This window comes from Embiotoca jacksoni, unplaced genomic scaffold (genome assembly GCF_022577435.1).
Source record: "Embiotoca jacksoni isolate LCO1_2020_lvr unplaced genomic scaffold, fEmbJac1.0.p SCAF_14, whole genome shotgun sequence".
Taxonomy (NCBI): Eukaryota; Metazoa; Chordata; class Actinopteri; family Embiotocidae; genus Embiotoca; species Embiotoca jacksoni.
Window position 1 is genome coordinate 16675642 of NW_027185274.1, and position 19488 is coordinate 16695129.

General features: G+C 42.1%; 1 protein-coding gene, 1 long non-coding RNA gene and 1 pseudogene across 2 annotated transcripts; all 3 read right to left on the minus strand.

Moving 5' to 3' along the window:
* The window catches only part of LOC138197526 (zona pellucida-like domain-containing protein 1), a 29698-nt pseudogene extending 27050 nt beyond the window's left edge, over positions 1–2648 (minus strand).
* A 211-nt stretch (positions 2649–2859) lies between these two features.
* On the minus strand, positions 2860–8447 carry zpld1b (zona pellucida-like domain containing 1b). The gene is made up of 11 exons (XM_069147339.1): positions 8248–8447; positions 7811–7990; positions 6587–6807; positions 6299–6480; positions 5842–5914; positions 5143–5240; positions 4731–4811; positions 4370–4541; positions 4179–4284; positions 3708–3737; positions 2860–3492 (listed from the first exon to the last, which is right to left on the minus strand). Exons 2-11 carry the CDS (start codon positions 7947–7949, stop codon positions 3320–3322), a joined length of 1275 nt encoding a protein of 424 aa, XP_069003440.1. The 5' UTR covers positions 7950–7990; positions 8248–8447; the 3' UTR covers positions 2860–3319.
* Positions 8448–17822: 9375 nt separating this feature from the next.
* On the minus strand, positions 17823–19332 carry LOC138196949 (uncharacterized). The gene is made up of 3 exons (XR_011178167.1): positions 19221–19332; positions 18182–18345; positions 17823–18076 (listed from the first exon to the last, which is right to left on the minus strand). It is a non-coding gene; the product is annotated as an uncharacterized lncRNA (long non-coding RNA).
* Positions 19333–19488: the final 156 nt, after the last annotated feature.

The window sequence follows — 19488 nt, forward strand, 5'->3', positions numbered from 1 at the left end:
AATCACTTGAACAAGTCTACCATTCATCGTCATGTTTCAATAACAGGTTAACAAATCAACACTCTTTCAAATGTGCAGTTCAGATATTTTAATTAAAAGGTATATTAGATTAAAATAGAAATGTGAGATTGAAGGTGATGATCATCTCACCAGGCCGTCTGACGTGAACTCCGCAGTCAGATAAGCTGAGGGCCACCTGGTAAGAGAAATCTCTGATCCAGGTCCAGATGGAGGATGGGCGTCTCCATCAATCTTTTTGTCAACTATTTAAAACCACACCATCAAATGCAGGACGCATTATCATTGTCATAACGTGTGCGCTTATACCTGCCCAGAGTCCTCCTGTCCTCTCGTTTATCCTCACGAATGTACTTCAGGTCTTTACGGAACAAGTTTTATTTGCTGTTGACTCACTCAAACTTAGCTTCAACATTCGGAGCCTCATTTCCATTTTAGGGGAAAAACAGCCCCGGAGTACAACCCTTGATACTCAGCTGCCACCAGCAGGTAGGTAATCGGAAAAACAAAATCAATACAGCAAAAAAATGAAAGATTAATTCTGGCAGTGTTGTTCATTTTCCTGGAGACTGGACACCTGCGAGGTCATGACATTCGGAAAACTTTCAAAGATGTGTGCCAATATTAAAGAAGCTAACTTTACTGATAGTAGTGAAATAGATTAGGGAGGAAATAACATCAAACCTGCGCGAAGAACTTTTCGTTTCCTTCGGTCACAAATGTGGTTACTGCCGACAAAAACATTTATCAGAGCCAGACTGTCCATATACAGGCACAACCGCTAGTTATATATTAATATTAAGAGGCCTACATTTGCCTATCAAAGGTGTGATGCATTCAATTTATCATTCATCAATTTATCAATGAATATTTCAGGAAACAGAAGTATGCAAAATAATCCAAACTCAAAGCTTCAAAGATTTGGGAACAGTAAAGCGGTTTGTTTTGGTCGAACACATTCTCGTTCCCAGGGCGTTAAATAATGACGTTTTATCAAAGCTGTTCGTATCTCATGTAGACGCATAGGGTGCGCTGGGTTTGCGCACCAAAACTACGTAGTTATGGTTAGGAAAACATCTATTTGGTTGGGGCCAGGCTGAAAAACGACTGGGTTCGGGTGAGGAAAAGAAATCCACGTTGACTTTTGCTTTTCATGGACTCGTACTTTAAGTCCTGTGTGTTTCATCCATGTGGCACCAACCTCCTCCTCCACAGACTCCTCCCCCTTTGTACTTCATCACATGACCTTTTTTGGGGATTTATCAAAGCTCACTGATGTTATAAACCATGAAAACCACAATACGTTTTTTTTACACTTTGGTACAGATAGTATTTATATGTGTACATGGTCCGACCTTACATCCCAGCTCCCTCCCTCCGCATCTGTCAATCAGCTTGTTGCTCCCTCACTGCGAGCTAAAAACTCTACAAAATCACGACTGTATGCTGTCGTGGCTGCTAAATGGTGGAATGAGCTCCCCACCGACATCAGGACAGCAGAAAGTCCGTACATTTTCCGCTGCAAACTAAAAGCGCATCTCTTCCGACTTTACCTTGAATAGGTAGCACTTTAGTAGCACTTAACATGGCACTTAATGATAGCAATTTGTAGTTTGGCTTTCTTGAAGAAACTGTATTTTCTAAGTCGCTTTGGATAAAAGCATCAGCCAAATGAAATGTAATGTCACGTAATGTGTAATAACGTATAATTAGGGCCCGTGCACCGATGGTGCGAAAGCCCTATTATTATTCAAGGAATTATTTTTCTCGTTCCTTATTATTATTATTATTATTATTCTTACATAAAGTGATTTGCCTTTTTGGAGGCTTTATCATACTCAAAAACTCATGAAAGTGGATACACACATGTCTCCCGGCGAAAAATGTGTCAATGGGCGTCGCCGTGCTGATGCGTCAAAGTTTGATGTCTTGCCGTGACACAATAAGTCGATTTTGAACTTCAAAAGATGCTTGAAACCTCACGAAACGTGTCACAGACATTCAGCGTGGTGAGACAATACATCTGATGTGTTTTGCGAGTGGGCGTGGCCAAACGGCTCGCCAGCGCCCCCTAAACAGCAGCCCCGGCACCTAGTTTCACCTACATGCGCCAAATTTGTTGGACACGTGTATCACACTTAGATGTACCGAAAAGTGTCTCGGCATCATGAATTTGTTTTCATCGATCGGTGTGACCGTGTCGTGGTGGCCATTTTGAGCGTCTCGCCATGAACCTGCAACTGACTGTAACTTTTATGTACATATTCCGATCTTCCTCAAACATTACATCTTTGATAGCAGTCCCGTCCTGAAGACACCTGATAGTAATATTTCGACATAGTCGTAGCGCCCCCTGCTGGAGACAGGAAACGAGACAAAAAAAATAGCAACTTTAAGCGGGGATATGCGGTCCCTCGCGCGTTGCACGTTGGGGAGCCAGCTTCGGGGAGGCGGCGTGCAGAGTGCGAGGGCCCGTATATCACTGCTTGCAGTTTTAATTATATATGTTTCGCTGGACAACATGCGTAAAATGTTACCAGTATAAAAGCTGCGTTATTTTGTTTTTCCAGCCAGTATTACTTTAACAGCTGATATACTTACCCTAAACCCCCAACCATCTCACTGTTCATGCTTAAACATAACCAAGCAAACCAACAAAGGGAACGACTGCGAGCCTTAAAGTAATACAGATGGAAACATACTTATCTTTGCTACTTTGAGCCTTGCCGAAAACGCCGGACACCGAGTTACGCCCAATCCATCGATGTGAAAATTTGTTTTCCTAACATTGTGAAATATTTTTTAATACAAACTTTTATTACAAACTTTTATTTCCCACAGATGAAAAAATTACATAATCTACATCCCAAACACACACAATCTTTTAAACTTGATAATGAAAACGAAAGCTTGAAACTGAATTCAAACATTCACCCATAAGTCCAGATTTGAAAGCCCTGAATGATGCTTATTTGTTGATTTTAACATTGTATATTGGTTTATATTTAGGTTTTTCACTGTAATAAAATTCATAAAAAGGAAAAAAAAAAAAAATTGGTTAAAAAGTGAGTAATTTTCATTAAACACAACAGTTTATAAGGCTTTTCTAAACAAAATTGCTGTTGAAAAACAGATACAAATATTGAGGTATTGCAGGCAATAAATATACAACACCTAAAACAATACATAAATTTAGTAACGCATCCATAAACTGAATTACACATGTACCTTTGAGCAGCCGGGAAACAGGTCTGTGTGACACGCTTTGTTATACAAAGATGTTATAACTTCCAGATGTATTTCATTTGAAGCTGGGGTTCCAAACACCTGAGGCTGCCGTCGTTTGGAGGCGGGACTTCTGCAGGAGGCGGAGCGACAGCAGGAAGAAGCCTGCGCTGACCCCGCCCAGGATGACCACACCTGAGATCAGAGCACTGGTCACCGGGTTCATCGGCTGGGGGCGGCTGCCCAACGCTGGTGGAGGGAGAGGGGAACAAAAACAGAAACTTAAAACAGACTCATTCTGTGACGTGGGTTTAACAAGACCTGGGTTCATGTCTTTTTCTCGCAGAGTGAAGTGGGACCTTTTTGTCATCCTCCATGAGTATCTGCTGTCTCTGCACTCTTTCCAGGACCGAGCCACAGGTGATATTTTAAACCTTTTTATGTTTCGTAACAATGGCCCTTACCAAGTTGGGAGTTGTTGACAGGAGTTTCATCTGACAAAAAAAAAAAGAAGAGTATTCAGTAGAATCATTTTCATTGAGACTGATGTTCATTCAATTTAGCATTAAATTAACAGGTTGCAATTTTGGTTACATACACTTTTTCTTTTTCCTTTTACCTATTATACAACAAGTAGTTCTGACCCAGAGATATGATTGGTCAACTGAACATTTGGAACGTGCTAAAACGTGTCATCATGACATCACACCCTGCTCATCACTAGAAATATAACTCTGCTTCCTCAATGGGAATATAAAATAAGAATAGAATTTCATATAATATGTAATATAATGTGGTTTTTACTTGTTGTATTAAATGTGACCCATTTGGTGAAATCGGGTCTCTTTTGGTCCTTTTTGGTCGCTCAAAAAAGCAAATCAGCACATATTCAAAATATCAAACTGTCCCTGCAGGAGTCCGTTTGTGGTTCATACCGCTCCTCGTGATGATTGGACCAGCGGTGATGATGGCGTTCCCGGACTCTGCTGGTGAGGAATCGATACTCCCCTCTCCATCCCGCCGGCGCCGGCGCCCACAAATCTGCCGATCACATCATCAGATGTCAGCCCTCGCTGAGGTAGGGAGAAACACGTTGAGTCAGACACACTGAGATGTTCACTCTCACCGGCATGAGCATGATGCAGTCGTCCGCCCGGCACAGCTTGGTGACACAGTGCAGAAAAACGGTCGACATCTTCTGGTGTTTGTGTTTGACAAAACGGAAAACCTCAAAAGAAAAACGTCCTATCTGACTCTTCCCGTTCTCGAACACCGTCGTCTGCGGGTCTTTGTAGCAGCTGTGAAGCGGCACAGACACGCACAGACACTGTTCATGTGTGCACACACTGAAAATGACAGATTTGATGTCTAGATTTATGTTTTAAGAGCTCAATGGGAAGAAATGTGGAGAGCATGAAAAGGTAATAACTCCCTTTTGTGCTTTATCAAGTCATGATCTTGAAGGGACCCCCCCCCCCCAAGATTACCCAAAGAAAAGGTCATAGCGGAGTTCGTCATTAGGATTCCCTGAGGGGGTTGTGTAACAGTAGTCCATCAAGATGTTCCACCTGCAGAGGGACAAAACTGTGAGATGGGATGGATGATAGAAATCTAACTGCACATGGGAAAGCTCCTGTCGGGCTTTCTGTGCTGCCAACTGGTGCCTTCACTTACAATGATAACATAATAGCTTAATGAATACAGAAGAAAGGACTCCATCTGTGAAAATGAGATGAGAAAGATGCTGAAATCCAAAATAACATCTCTACTTTAGTGATGTGGGTATTGTGATGCTAGAATATCTGCAACAGGAGCAACATTTTCAGAGATTTATCATATCTGAACGTTAGGAGAAGAAAATCTATCTTCAGCCGTGAATAATCGGATGTTATCTGGTACCTTTTGTCCAAGTTTGTGGCTTTGACGGCAGCAAACACTCTGGTTTTCAGAGACAGTCCAGCCATGGGGATGGACAGAGGCTGATTGTACGTCGAGTCCTGCAGGAAAAAGTCCAAATGGAAACAAAAATGTTTCTCTCAAAACATTAAAATACAAACTTAAAATTAATTCAGTATTGCAGTCCTGAAATAATGAGCATTTAAATGATGAGGCTGGTGACATTCTGTATAATGTCATCAATGCATTAGTCCTCTTCACAAACTACATCTGTTCATACAGGAGCCATATATTATTTGATAACAATACACATATTTATTCTCAGTTCTTAAAAAGGTTAAAGAATATTGTAATTTAGCTGGGAATTGTAGTTTTAAGCCAACGTAACTCAAGCAGGAGTAAATAGTGAATTGGATGTTGTTTGTCCATTCGCTCAAAACAAAACAAAGTTCTTCTGAAAAATGTCAAGTTGACTTCATCGCTGGTTGGTTCTGTCCTTTTCATGGGATTCATTTAAAGTAGGATAATATGAAATATCAAGAAGTAAAAGAGTTATTTAAAAGGCATTAAAAATATGTATTGAATGGAAAGCTTATATGATTCAAATATCGTGAAATCACTTTTGATTTAGTAAGAATACTTCCTCATGAGTTGAAATGGAAATTCTGATATGTAATAGATTGAACTCGGCTCTGTACTCACGTTATAAAGGATCATACTGAGCGTGCTCACAAACGTGCCGTTGCTGTCCTTGACAGACACGGCAGCAGAGGAGCTGTGAAAAGACGCAGCGTGTTTGTTCCCAATCATCTTCTCAGTGTGTTTACTTATTCAGCAACATGTTGGAAGCAGCGCTTTTGATTTCGCACAACGATAAAACAACTGTATTTCTAATTATTTACTGACTGGAAGACAAAATAAAGTTCTCCAAATTTTTGTCTTCCAGTCAGTAAATAATTAGAAATACAGTTGTTTTATCTCAAGTGGTTCAGTGAACACCACACGATACAAACCCAGTGAGTCAGGCGATGGACTGTCACCGCAGTTTTGGAAAACAAAAAATAAAGCTGGTAATGAAATGAATAAAGCTTCATATCAAATCTAGAGTAACTCCTGAAAGGCGGAGCTCTGTTTTGTGGTTTTCTCGGCAGCAACTTACGATGCCAGCTGTGAGTTATTGACCAGGTACTCCAGCGGGTAGCTGCAGCTGAATTTATACAACAAACCGGGAAGGTAGCTGATGATAGTCGGCGGGTCAGGGGTGTCGATGTAACCCGAGACGTTCCCAATTTGCACCACAGACATGTTCCCGTAGGTGTTAGCCCCATAGGCAGTGCTGACCTGCAGAGACAGAAACACGTCAGCCAGTCGCTTTCTCTTGACAACCTGAAAAAAGTGCTTATTGATCTTATATGACACCGTGCTGCCATGTCTGAGCTCTCTTTACCACCAGCCTGTTGCCACAGGCCTCCAGGGTGCTGAGGCTGATGCTGAACAGCAGCGCCGTTGGGAAGGTGTTGTTGTTGACGAAGCCGCGACACTGGGCATCGCTATGACGACCGTTGAGGGCAAGATCTCTGCCGGTGTAGCCGGAGAAGAGCACCGGGCAGAAGTTGACCTTCAGGGTGACGGTTTGAACCCCGCAGTACACGCTGACGTCCCTCTCACCTCAAAGAGCGGAGAGGAAGGTTAACAAAGGATTTCTCACTCTAGAAAGTTGCGCTGTTTCAGTCCTAAACAGCTACTGCCTCGAATTTGGTTTTATTAGTGAAATATATCAAAATTAACGTGAAAAGATGCATGAAAAAAACGGCTTTGTCCCTGAAGCACGGCTGCTATCCCCTCCCACCGGCATCCAGCAGACATGACATGTAGAAAATAGTCCTTTAAGACTGAAATTCATTCGGACTGTTGCTCTGAGGAAAAAAACAGGGAGCTCGATCCCAAACACGGCGGCGAAGGTGATTCACAAAAGCGATCATATTCGTCAGCTGTAAGTCAAGCAACCAGCACTTTTAAAAGGCCTACAGCACTTTTCAGATCGATATGATGAGCACTTGCAGAGCTACACGGAGGCAAAATCAGCCGAGCATCAGGAGAAATTTCCCCCACAGTAAATCATTTTTTGTCTTCTTATATACGTTTATAAGATTTTAGATACCAAGAAGAAAGTTTCTGAAATGTTTAAATTATTTAAAGTTTTACATTTGATCTTTTTTTGTTTTTTACAGCAACAGCCCGAAGAAGGTAGAAGGAATGTGTGAGAAAATGTTTTCTGGAATAATATTCTGGTGGAAACATGCCGATTGTGATCATTCCTTAATTTGATCTTTTACATATTTGTCAGCCAAGAAGTGATAAAAAAAAGTAAATAAAGTCCAAAAGTTTTTTTTTTTAATTATTTTTATGTAAAAATCATTTTTTTTCTGCATCCTCAGTGGTACCGAAATCTGTTCTATGCAGATAGACAGTTAAAATCAATATTTGTATATTATTTAAAAGCATAATCAGAAAAATACATAATTTTAAGTAAAAATCCCAATACCCTCAGTGATAATATTTAAAAGCTGCCCATGTGGAGCTGATTTGGTGGTTTGTTGTGATGTGTGTTCACGTGTTTCCTGTGTTCCTCACATGCAGGCAGAAGAGTGCGACGAGGAAACGCTCTCACCAGGAAACCTGCTGTGGTGGTTGGCGTCGCAGTTGTATCCGTTGAACTGCGCGAAGACCGAGGCGGCGTCGCTCATCAGCAGGAGAACGAAGCACGCTCGTGTCATCTCGGCACCTGATGGAGGTTTGCCCGCTGTCATCTTCACAAGGTCAACAGCTGCACTTCACATTCCTCAGGTTTCTAGAAACGGTCTCAGAGTTAGACGTTGGAAAGACAACGCTGCCGTTTCCTGGACCGCTGTGCGTTCCGACCTCGACCGAGACAAGTTCAGCCTTCTTCCCCCACGTCCCCGAATCCTTCTTATCCTGCTTTTACCTCAGCCACTCATGTTGGCCCAATACCTCCATTACCCAGCCCCCCCCCCCTCCTTTAAAAAAAAAAAAAAAAAAAAAAACTGAGCTCGCCCCGCTTTCCAGCTCATTTCATCCCCCTCTCACCTGTTCACCCGTCTCCTGCCTTTCCAAAGCGATTGTCTGGAACCCCTCGTCGCCCCGCTTTGTGACGAGAGGAAAGTTCAACACCGAGGTGTGCAGCTCCGGTGGCACCGGGGATCTAAACTCAACACATCCTCGGCCTTGCGTGTATCTCTTGTGTGCGCACAGATGAGAGAGATATTTCAACACCCCCCGCCCCCTTAGCCCCCCGTCGCAGCGCAGAACATGGGAAACTCCGACAGGCCTGAATGGACTCGACAAATCTTTTCACGGGGTCGGGAAATCTGAGCGTACTCGGAGGGTTCCCACTCATCTTCTCCTCAGTCTGATCTCTGTCTGTCAGATTACACAAGCAGCGGGCCTCGGGGTGGGGTGTGGGGGGTGGGGGCCGGGGAATTAGGCTGTCATCGGCTGCTGCTGCAGCTCACATTCAAATGAATATATAAAAGTGTGCTCACAGTCTGACGCAGGGCTGTGTGTGTGAGTAATTGCGATGCACAAGGCATCACTTGGAGTAATGGAACATTCAGCTCCAGCACAGCGTTCAGTACTTCAGTATGCTTTACACTTTGATACACTGCCTCCAGATTACCGACTCAGCTTTTGTCGCACACCATCTCAAACAAGAAGTTACATTATTATGTTGAACTTGTAGCAGAACAAAGAAGTTCTTCCTCCTCGGCAGATTGTGAGTTCTCGACCTTTAAACTGATCTCTACAAAGTGAAGGAGGTGCAAAGAGCGGCGTTGGAGTCCGGCGGCTCAAATTTCTCACTGCCAGTGATTTCCATAAAAACATTTTTTTTTTAAATCTGTTTCCCAGTTCATCTGACTTCACCATGCACATTTGAACCACGTAAATGAGAGCAGGTGTGACCCGTATTTATAGTCAGCCATGTCCCATTAATATCAATCAGAAAATAAATAGGCTGTGATCAATTAACATCAGTCTCACTATAAGTGAATAACAGGGTCAATAAGAGAGGGCGACTTATACATTTTGAAAAATATTAATAAGTTTAAAGTAATTCATACTCAAGCCTTCAATAATGCCATAATCCAAGTATACTGGATCATCAAAAGATCTGTAAAATATGAGATAAAAAAATAAAAAATGTATTCCCTATCTTTGTACAATAGCTTCTATGACAACCACAGCCTATCACCGTGGTAACAATATCCCAGAAAACATAAATCCTTTATTTTATTAGGGCCTGAGCACCGATGGTGCGAAAGTCCTACGGTTATTCAAGGAATTATTTTTCTCGGTCCTTATTCTTACAAATGAATTGCCTTTTTGGAGGCTTTATCATGTTCAAAAACTCATGGAAGTTGGTAAACACATCTCTCCCGGCGAAAAATGTCGTATTCTATTGGAGTCGCGACAGGGCGTGGCCAAATGGCTCGCTATCGCCCCCTAAAGAGATGCCCCGGCAGCTACATTTACCTACATGCACGAAATTCATAGGACATGTGTATCACTACCTTAACTAAACAAGAAGTCCGCCATTTAGAATTTTGTTGCCATTTTTGGATCCCCGACGTGCAGCGTGCGAGGGCCCACATATCATTGCTTGCAGTATTAATTGCAAATATAATTTTACTATTTCTACTATCTTTACTTTATTGTAAGTAATCTATCTTATCGAATGCTGCTTACTTGTACAGGTAGTGTGTGTCTCATTTTGCATTTGATGGCAGCAACATGTCTCAAAAAGGTTGGGACAGGGACATGTTTGCCACTGTTTTTCATCACATCTTCATTTTAAAACACTGGAAACGTTTGGGAACTGTGGAGACCAGTTTCTGGAGTTTTGGAAGTGAAATGTTGTCCCATTCTTGCCTGATATAGGATTTTAGCTGCTCGACAGTTCGGGATCTTCTTTGTTGTATTTTTAATTTCATGATGCACAACATTTTTTAAAGAGGAGACAGGTCTGGACTGCAGGAGGCCAGTTTTCACCCGGACTATTCTACTACGGAGCCATGCTGTTGGAATACATACAGAATGTGGTTTGAAATAGTTTTTCCTGAAAGAGACGCTGTCTTGATGGCAGCATATTTTGATCTAAAACATGTATATATAATTCAGCATTAATGGCTCCTCCTTTAATTAATGGCTAAATTTTTTTCATTAAGTTTTGTTTCAACCTTTGATACGTTGTCTTTGGTGTACTTTCAGTTAATTATGGGTGTACAGGATTTGCATGTCATTGCATTTTGTTTTTATTTACATTTTAACAGAGCATTCCAACTTTTTTGGGGAAACGGGATTGTAAACAAACAACACACCATGTGGAGAAGCGCTCAGCCACCGTTGCGTCAGGTGACTGCGGTCGTCTGGCGTCTCAGTCCTGCTGGTTTTAGTTCTCTTTTCCAGTTCCAAAGAAGGCCTCTGGCACACCTTTGTCCAAGTGAAGAGTAAAACTTTGAAGTAATTAAGTAATCATGCACGCGTGTTGCTGTTTTCAACAGCACCCAACGCAAACTGCGAGAGAAGAGAACAAGGGTTTGTTCTGGTGCAGCATCTGGAGCACCCAATGGTGACCAGGACAGCTGAATTTAGGAGCTGGTAATTGCTTCAAATAAATGCATTTACTCTCTCAACACTGACTGGACATCGAGTAAAAAGTCATCATTTATTGGTGCGTGGGGTAAAATGATGGTGATTTCATCTCTGGCCTACTGATTACCACCCCTGCATGTACAACAATCATTGAGGGGAGTCTGTGGCCACATAACGAGAAATCCATTAAATAAGAAAAAATGGTGTACGTGGAACTACACATGTTCACTGTGTAAAAGAGCAATGGGTTTTTAACAAGCCGTAACCAACAGTGACGTCACCCATTGGTTTGTGTATTGCAGTTCTGAAGTTGGCATTTCAGCCGTGGCCATCTTGTTAGTTTGGAGACAGGAGTGACCATATTTGGAGGAGCTGTGGGAGGAGCAATCGGTGGATCTGACACGACCTGACTGGGAAACCGAGGATGCTATGCCCCGTCCACCTACAGCTGAAACACGGCCGGCCTGTCAGCCCAAGAGACACGCCACCAAACATACCGCTTTCAGATAGACCACCAGAAAACTAATAAGAAGGAGCGACTTTCGTGAATAACACTGAAATGACTTGTGGAAAAAAAATGTGTTGACTTTGACTTTCATGAGTCAAGTTGAATGGGAGTCTATGGAGCAGGAGGATTTTTGAAGCCAACCCCTATCGGCCCTCAGTGGTATTACAGTTTAAGCCACGCCGTGCCGTTTAAGGCACGTCCACTTTTAAATACAGTCTGTGGTTTTTACACATTTTTGACAAAAGGTGAGCTTTTTACGATAAAAGCAATCAGGTTTGAAGTGAACTATTTAGCCGGCTCAGGAGTCTCAACCAATATGGAGTGTCGGGTCAGAACCCGGACACCAGAATTTCTTCAACAGAACTTTACTGAAGTTGGAGGCAGCAGGTACACACGCACAAACTTTAAGTCATCTATGCACACAAACATGGACAGTTTACTCGGTGTTTAGTCAAACTGGCTTGCCTGGGCATGCGTTGCCATGGTAACTGATTCGCTATTGAAGGTGCCCTGCAGAGATATTCTTACAAGGTTATATTTTTCATCAGGCTAGTGCTTGGTTGGATATTTTGGATCCACATCATTGTGGCCTTTAAGAAGAACAATTATCAGAAATACTTTGTACACTCAGTGTGTTTCTGTGAGAGCACACTGAGAACTTTAAATGCTCCGACTGAAGTTTTCCATCCCACTCCAATCTAAAAAAAAGCCAGTGCCCGCTGAGCTCTGAGAAACTGTGTGCAGGGGTTTGTATTCACCGCAGCTCACCTGCCGCACTAATGAGGTAGGGCTGAAATAAAATATGAAATGCTCATAAACAGACTAAGTGCCACTCAGAGTAAACGGGATCAGGTGCCCCCCCCCTCCCCACACACACACAACACAACACAACACACACACAAAATTAATACAGATTGTGAACCCATTATCATCCTGCATACTTTACAAATCCCACCCAACAGGTGACCCATTTAGCCAAAGAATACCATGTTTCAGTCACAACATTTTCACAAGGTAGAAATCACACGAGTCTGTGAAAAACATGTAGCCACACACACACACAACAGTCTCGTCGCGTCTCTTCCCACATATTGTGTTACTTTTACATTAAAATAATAAAAATAATCATCCGCAGCAACATTATTTCAACTTCTGCTCAACCACATCCACTTTTTATTTGCAGAAAAACTGTCTTTATCCTCCGCCTCAGAGTTATCTTCAACCCTCCGGAGCTTTGCGGGTGTTTTCTGCAGGTCGTTGTGCTCGGAGACTTTTTAATGGCTCAGGACCAACCGCCGAACTCAGATGTGCCTAATAGAGCCGTCTCTATCTGATCAACCTGAAACATCCAGACTCAACAAACAGACATCCTAATCACACAATCTGGGCTGCAGTACAAAACCCGTGAGAGTGCGGCTGTAATCTGACGCTCCAGTTTTAACACAGGCAGGAAAGTGAAGCCTCCATCAAAGGCCCTGCTGCGATTAGATCCTCTGAGTAACTTCTGCAAAAGCCAGAAACCTTCTGTTTTGCTGGGTTTTTTCTACCACAGCAGAAAGACAAATTTATAATGTATCTGGGTAAAAAGATTGTTTGTTTTGTTGCCACGGATGACTTGTAGAACAGACAACAAAGGGGAAGATAGCAAGAATAATAACTTTATTTGGAACGCTCTGCTAACGCAGATGATTAAAAGAAGAAGAGTTTTGGTTTCTCGGGGGGGATTTCCTGTGAAAATGAAAATAAATGAACTTGCGTGTGGTTTTTGTGCGCATGTCTGTTTGCAGCAGGCCTCAGTCTACTCCCTTTGTTGTGCTGAAAATGTGAAAACTTCCCAGGTGAGGAGGGAAAAAAACAACAACAGGATGGCTTATTGTTTATGTATGAAACCCAACCCTGCACTTAGAGAGCGACATGTGAGCAAGGAGCAGCGCACTCTTCAATACCGTGACCTTGTCAAAAATGTCACTCGGAGGAAACTGAGATTATTTGTCTCTTTTATTCATGTATCATCAGAATTAGATGCAGAAGAAGGCTGTTTCCTATATGTCAATAAATAAAAGTTGAAATGATCCATTTATAAGACTGAAGAATTGGGTCACTATCTGATGTGCTCCTGCCTGAAAATAATTGATTAGCAAACTAAGATTACAATAAATCTGAGTTTAGTGTAGATAAATAATGAGGCAGTAAAATAAAACCTGTGATTTACATCGTGGTGAAATTGACACCGAGAAATACATTATTTTACATCTCAGATTTATGGAGTACAGTCAGATTAGTGGGTCAAAAATGTCCGCTTCATTGAAACAATTTATGACTGATACCAAACCCAGGAGGGTGCAGCATGACGGACTTTATGTTTGGAGATAATCGTTGAACTGTGTCGCCCCCCTGTGGTCTCTGTGTCACACTGAAAACAGCTGCAGACTCTGACTTTTTCGGGGTCCAAGCACCAACGGCGGCTAAATGGATGAGACTCCTGATGGAGTTTTAAAAATGCAGTGAGTCTCTGAGTCCCCATCAGGCCGGACCCTGCAGACAGCGTACGCTTCGACACTGAACTTAAACATTTCTGCATTTCTGTAATGTCTCTGCCTGGGTGAGGCTGAGTGGAAACAGAAATATGAGGACAGTCAAAGCAGAGCTGAAGTCGGCTCTAAAAGAGGTGCGATCTTTGCGAACGGAGAACTTCAACATGAAGGATGCATGGAACAACTGGAGACCCTCAAACAGGAAAACTAAAATCTGCAACGTGTGTCAAGGCCTTTAAAAAAACAAAAACAAACAAACAAAAAAAATCGATTACAATGCTGTAGCCAGTCAGAACAGATTATCATATTTTATTTTCTCCAAAGGGGAAATAATGTATCTCAGAGCAGCTGGGCGAGATGGAAAAAAAACATTCACAAGCTTGAAAAGTCAAAGAAACAGGCTGAGCAGGAGAAGTTGGAGACCCAGACGGCGCTGGAGGAGGCAGAGGTGACCAGAAGAAAAATATCAAAATCATAAATGTAAACACTCTCTCATACCACTGGTCATTATGGCTGCATGTGCTCAGGCCTCCCTGGAGCACGAAGAACCCCAGATCCTGCGAGTCCAGCTGGAGCTGAACCAGGTGGAGTCCGAGGTGGATGAGAAGATAGCGGAGAAAGATGAAGAAATCGAACCGCTAAAGAGAAAAAGCCAAAAGAGTCGTCGACACGATGCAAAGTAATTTGGACGCCGAGGTCCGAAGCAGGAAACGATGCCCTGAGAGTGAAGCAGAAGAAAACGGAGGGAGACCTCAATGAGATGGAGATCCAGCTGAGGAACATACAAGTTCTGCTCAAGGTCGGCCACGTGTACAAGTACATGTACGGAGTGAGCAGCGTTCACTTTATTAAATCAAATCCAAACATGCTTCCTTAAATGTTTAGGAGGTTCAGCTTCACCTCGACGAAACCCTGAGAAACACGACGACACAAAAAAGCAAGTCACCATGCCTGAGCTGGATGACAGCGTCCAGGAGTGCTGAAGAGAAAGCCAAGAAGGCCATCCCTGATGTCAGTGGATTTTTCTTTTGGGTCGACCAAACACCTTTCATTTTACTGAATTTTTCCGGCTGCCATGATTGTTGAGGAGTTGAAGAAAGAGCAAGACACCAGCGCTCAGCTGGAGAGGACGAAGAAGAACCTTGAAGTGACGGTGAAAGACCTTCAGCAGAGGCTTGATGAGGCAGAGGACCTGACCATGAAAGGCAGGAAGCAGCAACTCCAAAAACTGACTGCCAGGGTAATATGTCAAACATAAATCACCAGGACAATTGCTGAATTTTTTTAGGGTTCTGTAATCATAAAATTCCAACAGTGCACAAAAAAATAAAACAAAATTTAAACCAAAAAAAAAAAAAAAAAAAAGGTAATTGTGACCCACTGACTTCCTTTATAGAATCAAACAAATTGTCTTGTAAAAGTGAGAGAACTTGAGAACGAGCTGGAAGCGGAACAAAGACGCTTCAGTCTGTGAAAACTGCGCGCAAACTAGAGGAAGATTAAAGAGCTCAGCTATCAGTTAAATCCATCGAAGAACCATTTTTTTTTTTTACAAATGTAAAAGATTCAAAGATGCTTGTTTTTGTCTTGTTACCAAAACCCAGTCGGATGAGGACAAAAAAAAAAACATGCTTCAAGAGCTGGTGGACAAACTCAAACTGAAAGTCAAAGTGTGCAAGAAGACCATAACGATTGCGGTCTTTGAAAATGAGCTAGTTTGCGACACTCTGAACCAAATGTGCCCCCTCCTTTCCCCCATTTTTTTGGTGACAATTTAAAAAAATAAATTGGTTTCAGCTCATTCCTCTCAGTAGCAGCAAGTTATTTACATTTATCTTCCAGTGCAAGTTTCGACCACTACAGGGCACCAGAGCGTGACCTTCTCACTGCACAAAGCAATAAAATCTCAAATCTTCTTTGTGGCCATTTGTTTTACTTTAGACTGGTATTTTACCTTCCTATTATGTCTTAATATGGAATGAAGGCACAGAGCCATACCAGTTTATCCATTAAAATGTGATTGAACAAACTCTCTAAAGCTTGGTTCTAAAAACAACTTAAAACTAACAGGCAGGAAGAGATGATGAACTCGGCTTTGGAACGTGAAATCTAAAATTAATCCAAGAAACTATATTAAAAACAAAACAATTCAACAAGAATATACACTTAGCAATAGAGATATTTAACATCTGCATTAACCTGCTTTGGTCCCAGAGCAAAAATGAAGCTGTTGGACCCCAATTAAAATCCCCCACTCCAGCCACTCTCTGCAGTTTAGACCGTATTACTGATTGAATACCACCTTTTAATCACAAAGCGTCATTTAATCAAGTTAATTTAAATGTAGCTTTTGTGGCCATCTAGTCAATATTGGTCCCAGAGCAAAAATGAAGCTGTTGGACCCCAATTAAAATCCCCCACTCCAGCCACTCTCTGCAGTTTAGACCGTATTACTGATTAAATACCACCTTTTAATCACAAAGCGTCATTTAATCAAGTTAATTCAAATGTAGCTTTTGTGGCCATCAAGTCAATATCAAGGACCCCTTCAAGGTGTTCAGAGTATCAGTAACAGCAGACATTAAAAAAAATAATTCTAATTGCATTTTAAAACCAAATAAATGGAGACTAAAGTGTGTATTAATTCCATTATATGAATTCTGTTTATATAGCCCTTAATCAAAAGAAGTCATGGCAGTTTAGTGTACAGTCCTTTACTACATTAAAGACAAACCCAACAATTTAAGTCCGACAAGCAACAGCGGGAAGGAAAAAAACAACTCAGTTTTAACAGGAAGAATCTGGCTCAGAGGTGGGCGGCCATTTGCCTCGACCGTTTGGAGAGAACAGCGTACAATAAAAACAAAAAGGTGGGTCAAAGTGCTTTACAGCGCCATAGAAACAAAAAAACATATTAAACAGATGGGACAGGATCTTAAATATTGTGATAAACTCTTGGTCATACTGGCCAGCATAAATGATTACAACTATTAGGTTTTGATGAAATACAACAACATGGTCATCTTTAAGCCAGTGTTCAAGTCTGTGCTATAAATGGTGTATATGTGCACATGAATATGTCGTTTGGTTGGTGTTGTTCCCAGAACACAGTTCTGTTCAGTCTTTAGCTGCAAGCTGCTGATGAGGACATCATGATGAAATGAGGCAGATCAACCTCTTCAGAGTTGATTCTTGGCAGGTTCTTCAGCGGCTTGCCGGGGTGGACGGGTGGCAGCGGGCCAAGTCTTCAGGGGTCGTCTGAGAAGTGGGTCCTCATGCTGGGTCAAAAGAAAACATGCTGGTCAAGCTCTGTATTCGGCCTACAAAACCAAACCAATATCTGCTACGCCTCACCAACACTCTGGACAAATTAGGGAAAAAAGAAAAACACAGCCCTTGTTGTCAGCTCTCAGTACCATTTCCAATTCCTCTGTGTAATACTTGTCACTAATGCTAGCCATGCTTAGCTACTGTTTTGACAACGACTATTTAGCTGTACTGTATTGAAAGCATTTACAATTACTGCCCTGTTTTTACAATATAGTTTAGCGTTAGTAATTTGATATTTGAATATAATAAACAGCCGACAGTCGTTGGTAGTGAACTCCAAGCTATTTTGCCCAATTGAATTGCTACCTACCCAAAATGCAATGTTGTGTTGCAAGACATAGAAAAGTGTGTTTGTTGAAGAATACAGTTAAAACAGGAATGTGACGAGGCTTGTTCATTTACAACCAGTCTTTAAACACGAGTCAACAGTAAAAAAAAAAAACACTACAACCACAACTATCAACTAATGCTAGCATTGCTGTGATGAGTTCGATGGCAATGCTGGCAGTAAGCCAACAACGCGATGGAGACATTTGTCGCCGCAAATTTATCAACCGCAAGTTAATCGTTTTATCACCGACTGTAAATGGTCACTAGTGAACAGACATGTAATGTTGTGTACCTATAAATTTACTTGCACATTGAGGAAGAGAAGCTCATTCCTCATGAAGTTGGTCCTTTAGCAGCTCTCTGTGCTCTCCAGCTCAAAGCCAGACCCATGTTGACTCTGTTGGAGGCCTTCTTGGCTGCACAGTGTCGTTTCTTCAGTGGTGGATATTCTGGAGGGCCATTTTCCCGATGTGTCGGTGGCCGCCGTCTCGTCCCTTTAGAAACTTGGAGCGGGCCAGCAGTTTCACAGGGAGGGACTCCAACATTCATGCACAAGCTGGACCATCTACCAAAGCAAAGAACAGGAAAGCTTAGATTAAAACGGTTTGACTTCATCCTCTGCTCAGGATGCCTTTACTTCTCTATAGCTATACAAAGAATAGTACACAACCTTTAGGACATCGCTGGGTCACAGGCAGGGTAATCAATGAGGGCTTGGCACAGCTTGGCCTCTTCGCATGGGAAACAGCTGACGCAACTGGAGACGCCATATTGAGCCACAGCACCACTCTTGGCGAAGTCCTTGCACAATAATGGTGTCCTGCAATGATTAAACTAAAGGGAACAGCAACTACACATATCAAGAACATTTAAGCATCAGCATTGGCCTACTATTGAAGGGGCTTCTCTGATTACACGAGAAAACTTCATAGCCACTCCAAAATTCATCCTGGGACACAGTATAACCCAATTTGTCAAGACTATGATGTAACAGTTTAATAGATTATACAAACAAGCATGTCAGCTTCACCAAGGCACCACTGAGCTGTGTGCAAGCTGATGCATTCAGGACTGCAGCTCTCTTGAGGACATCAATATAAGCAAGTAGTTCAATGGTTTCAACCCATTGCGCTTATCAATTAAGTTTTCACCGTGACTGTTGTCATCATCTTCATTTAAGGGAAAATTAAAACTATACACAAAACTGGGAATGAAAATTGCTTCTTTAGCATCATTCGAGTTACAAGTCATTGGTCTGCCAAGCTTACGTTATGCCCAACTAAGAACCCCCCCCACCAACCCACCCTTCTCCAAACCATCCCCCACGGTAAGAAAATAACCAAAACTTAGCACAGACTTCTCGACTAATGCCCCAACATGTGACTTTATACTCCACAATTTCAGATACAAGATTGAAAATAGAGCAGAAGTGTCATTAAATTATACATGTTAAATTGGGCACCAAAATGAAAACTAAAAAAAAAAAAACCAAATTTGTCCCAGCCTATAATGCAAACAACATTTTAGGCATACAGTGTAAAAACACAACTGTAAATCAAATATTGTGTGGAGGGCTACAAACAACCAGCCCAGGCATCAATTAGAACCACCACTTTCCCTGAAACCACAAACAACCTGCCTCCTACAAACACCATCAAATCCACAATGCACATGAATAAAACATTTAAAAACCTAGGACATTGTCTTACCTGGTCACCGAGCCGCAGAGCACAGGGGAGCCAGAAAACAAATCAAGCGCCTGTCCAGCCGCTTATGAACGTCCTCGAGCGCACCTGCGTTCAATTTAGTCAAATTAGCCAATCAGCGAGTCCCTCCAAAGGTACGTTACTGATTACGGACGCCCCACAAGCCAGTAAAGTTAAGCTGAGTTACGGCGAATGCTACGACTTCCTGTACATATTTCAAATTAAAACATTTTCACAGAAAGTCAAGCTATGACTGTCTCTCAATTCTAAC

What these genes read in the sequence shown, in the direction of transcription:
- zpld1b (XM_069147339.1), bottom strand. Translation starts at nt 7,949, where the DNA reads ATGACAGCGGGCAAACCTCCATCAGGTGCCGAGATGACACGAGCGTGC. An exon ending in TCAGTATGATCCTTTATAAC is followed by an intron (nt 5,241 to 5,841) that starts GTGAGTACAGAG and finishes TTTTTCCTGCAG; the next exon opens with GACTCGACGTACAATCAGCC. An exon ending in GCCACAAACTTGGACAAAAG is followed by an intron (nt 4,812 to 5,142) that starts GTACCAGATAAC and finishes GTCCCTCTGCAG; the next exon opens with GTGGAACATCTTGATGGACT.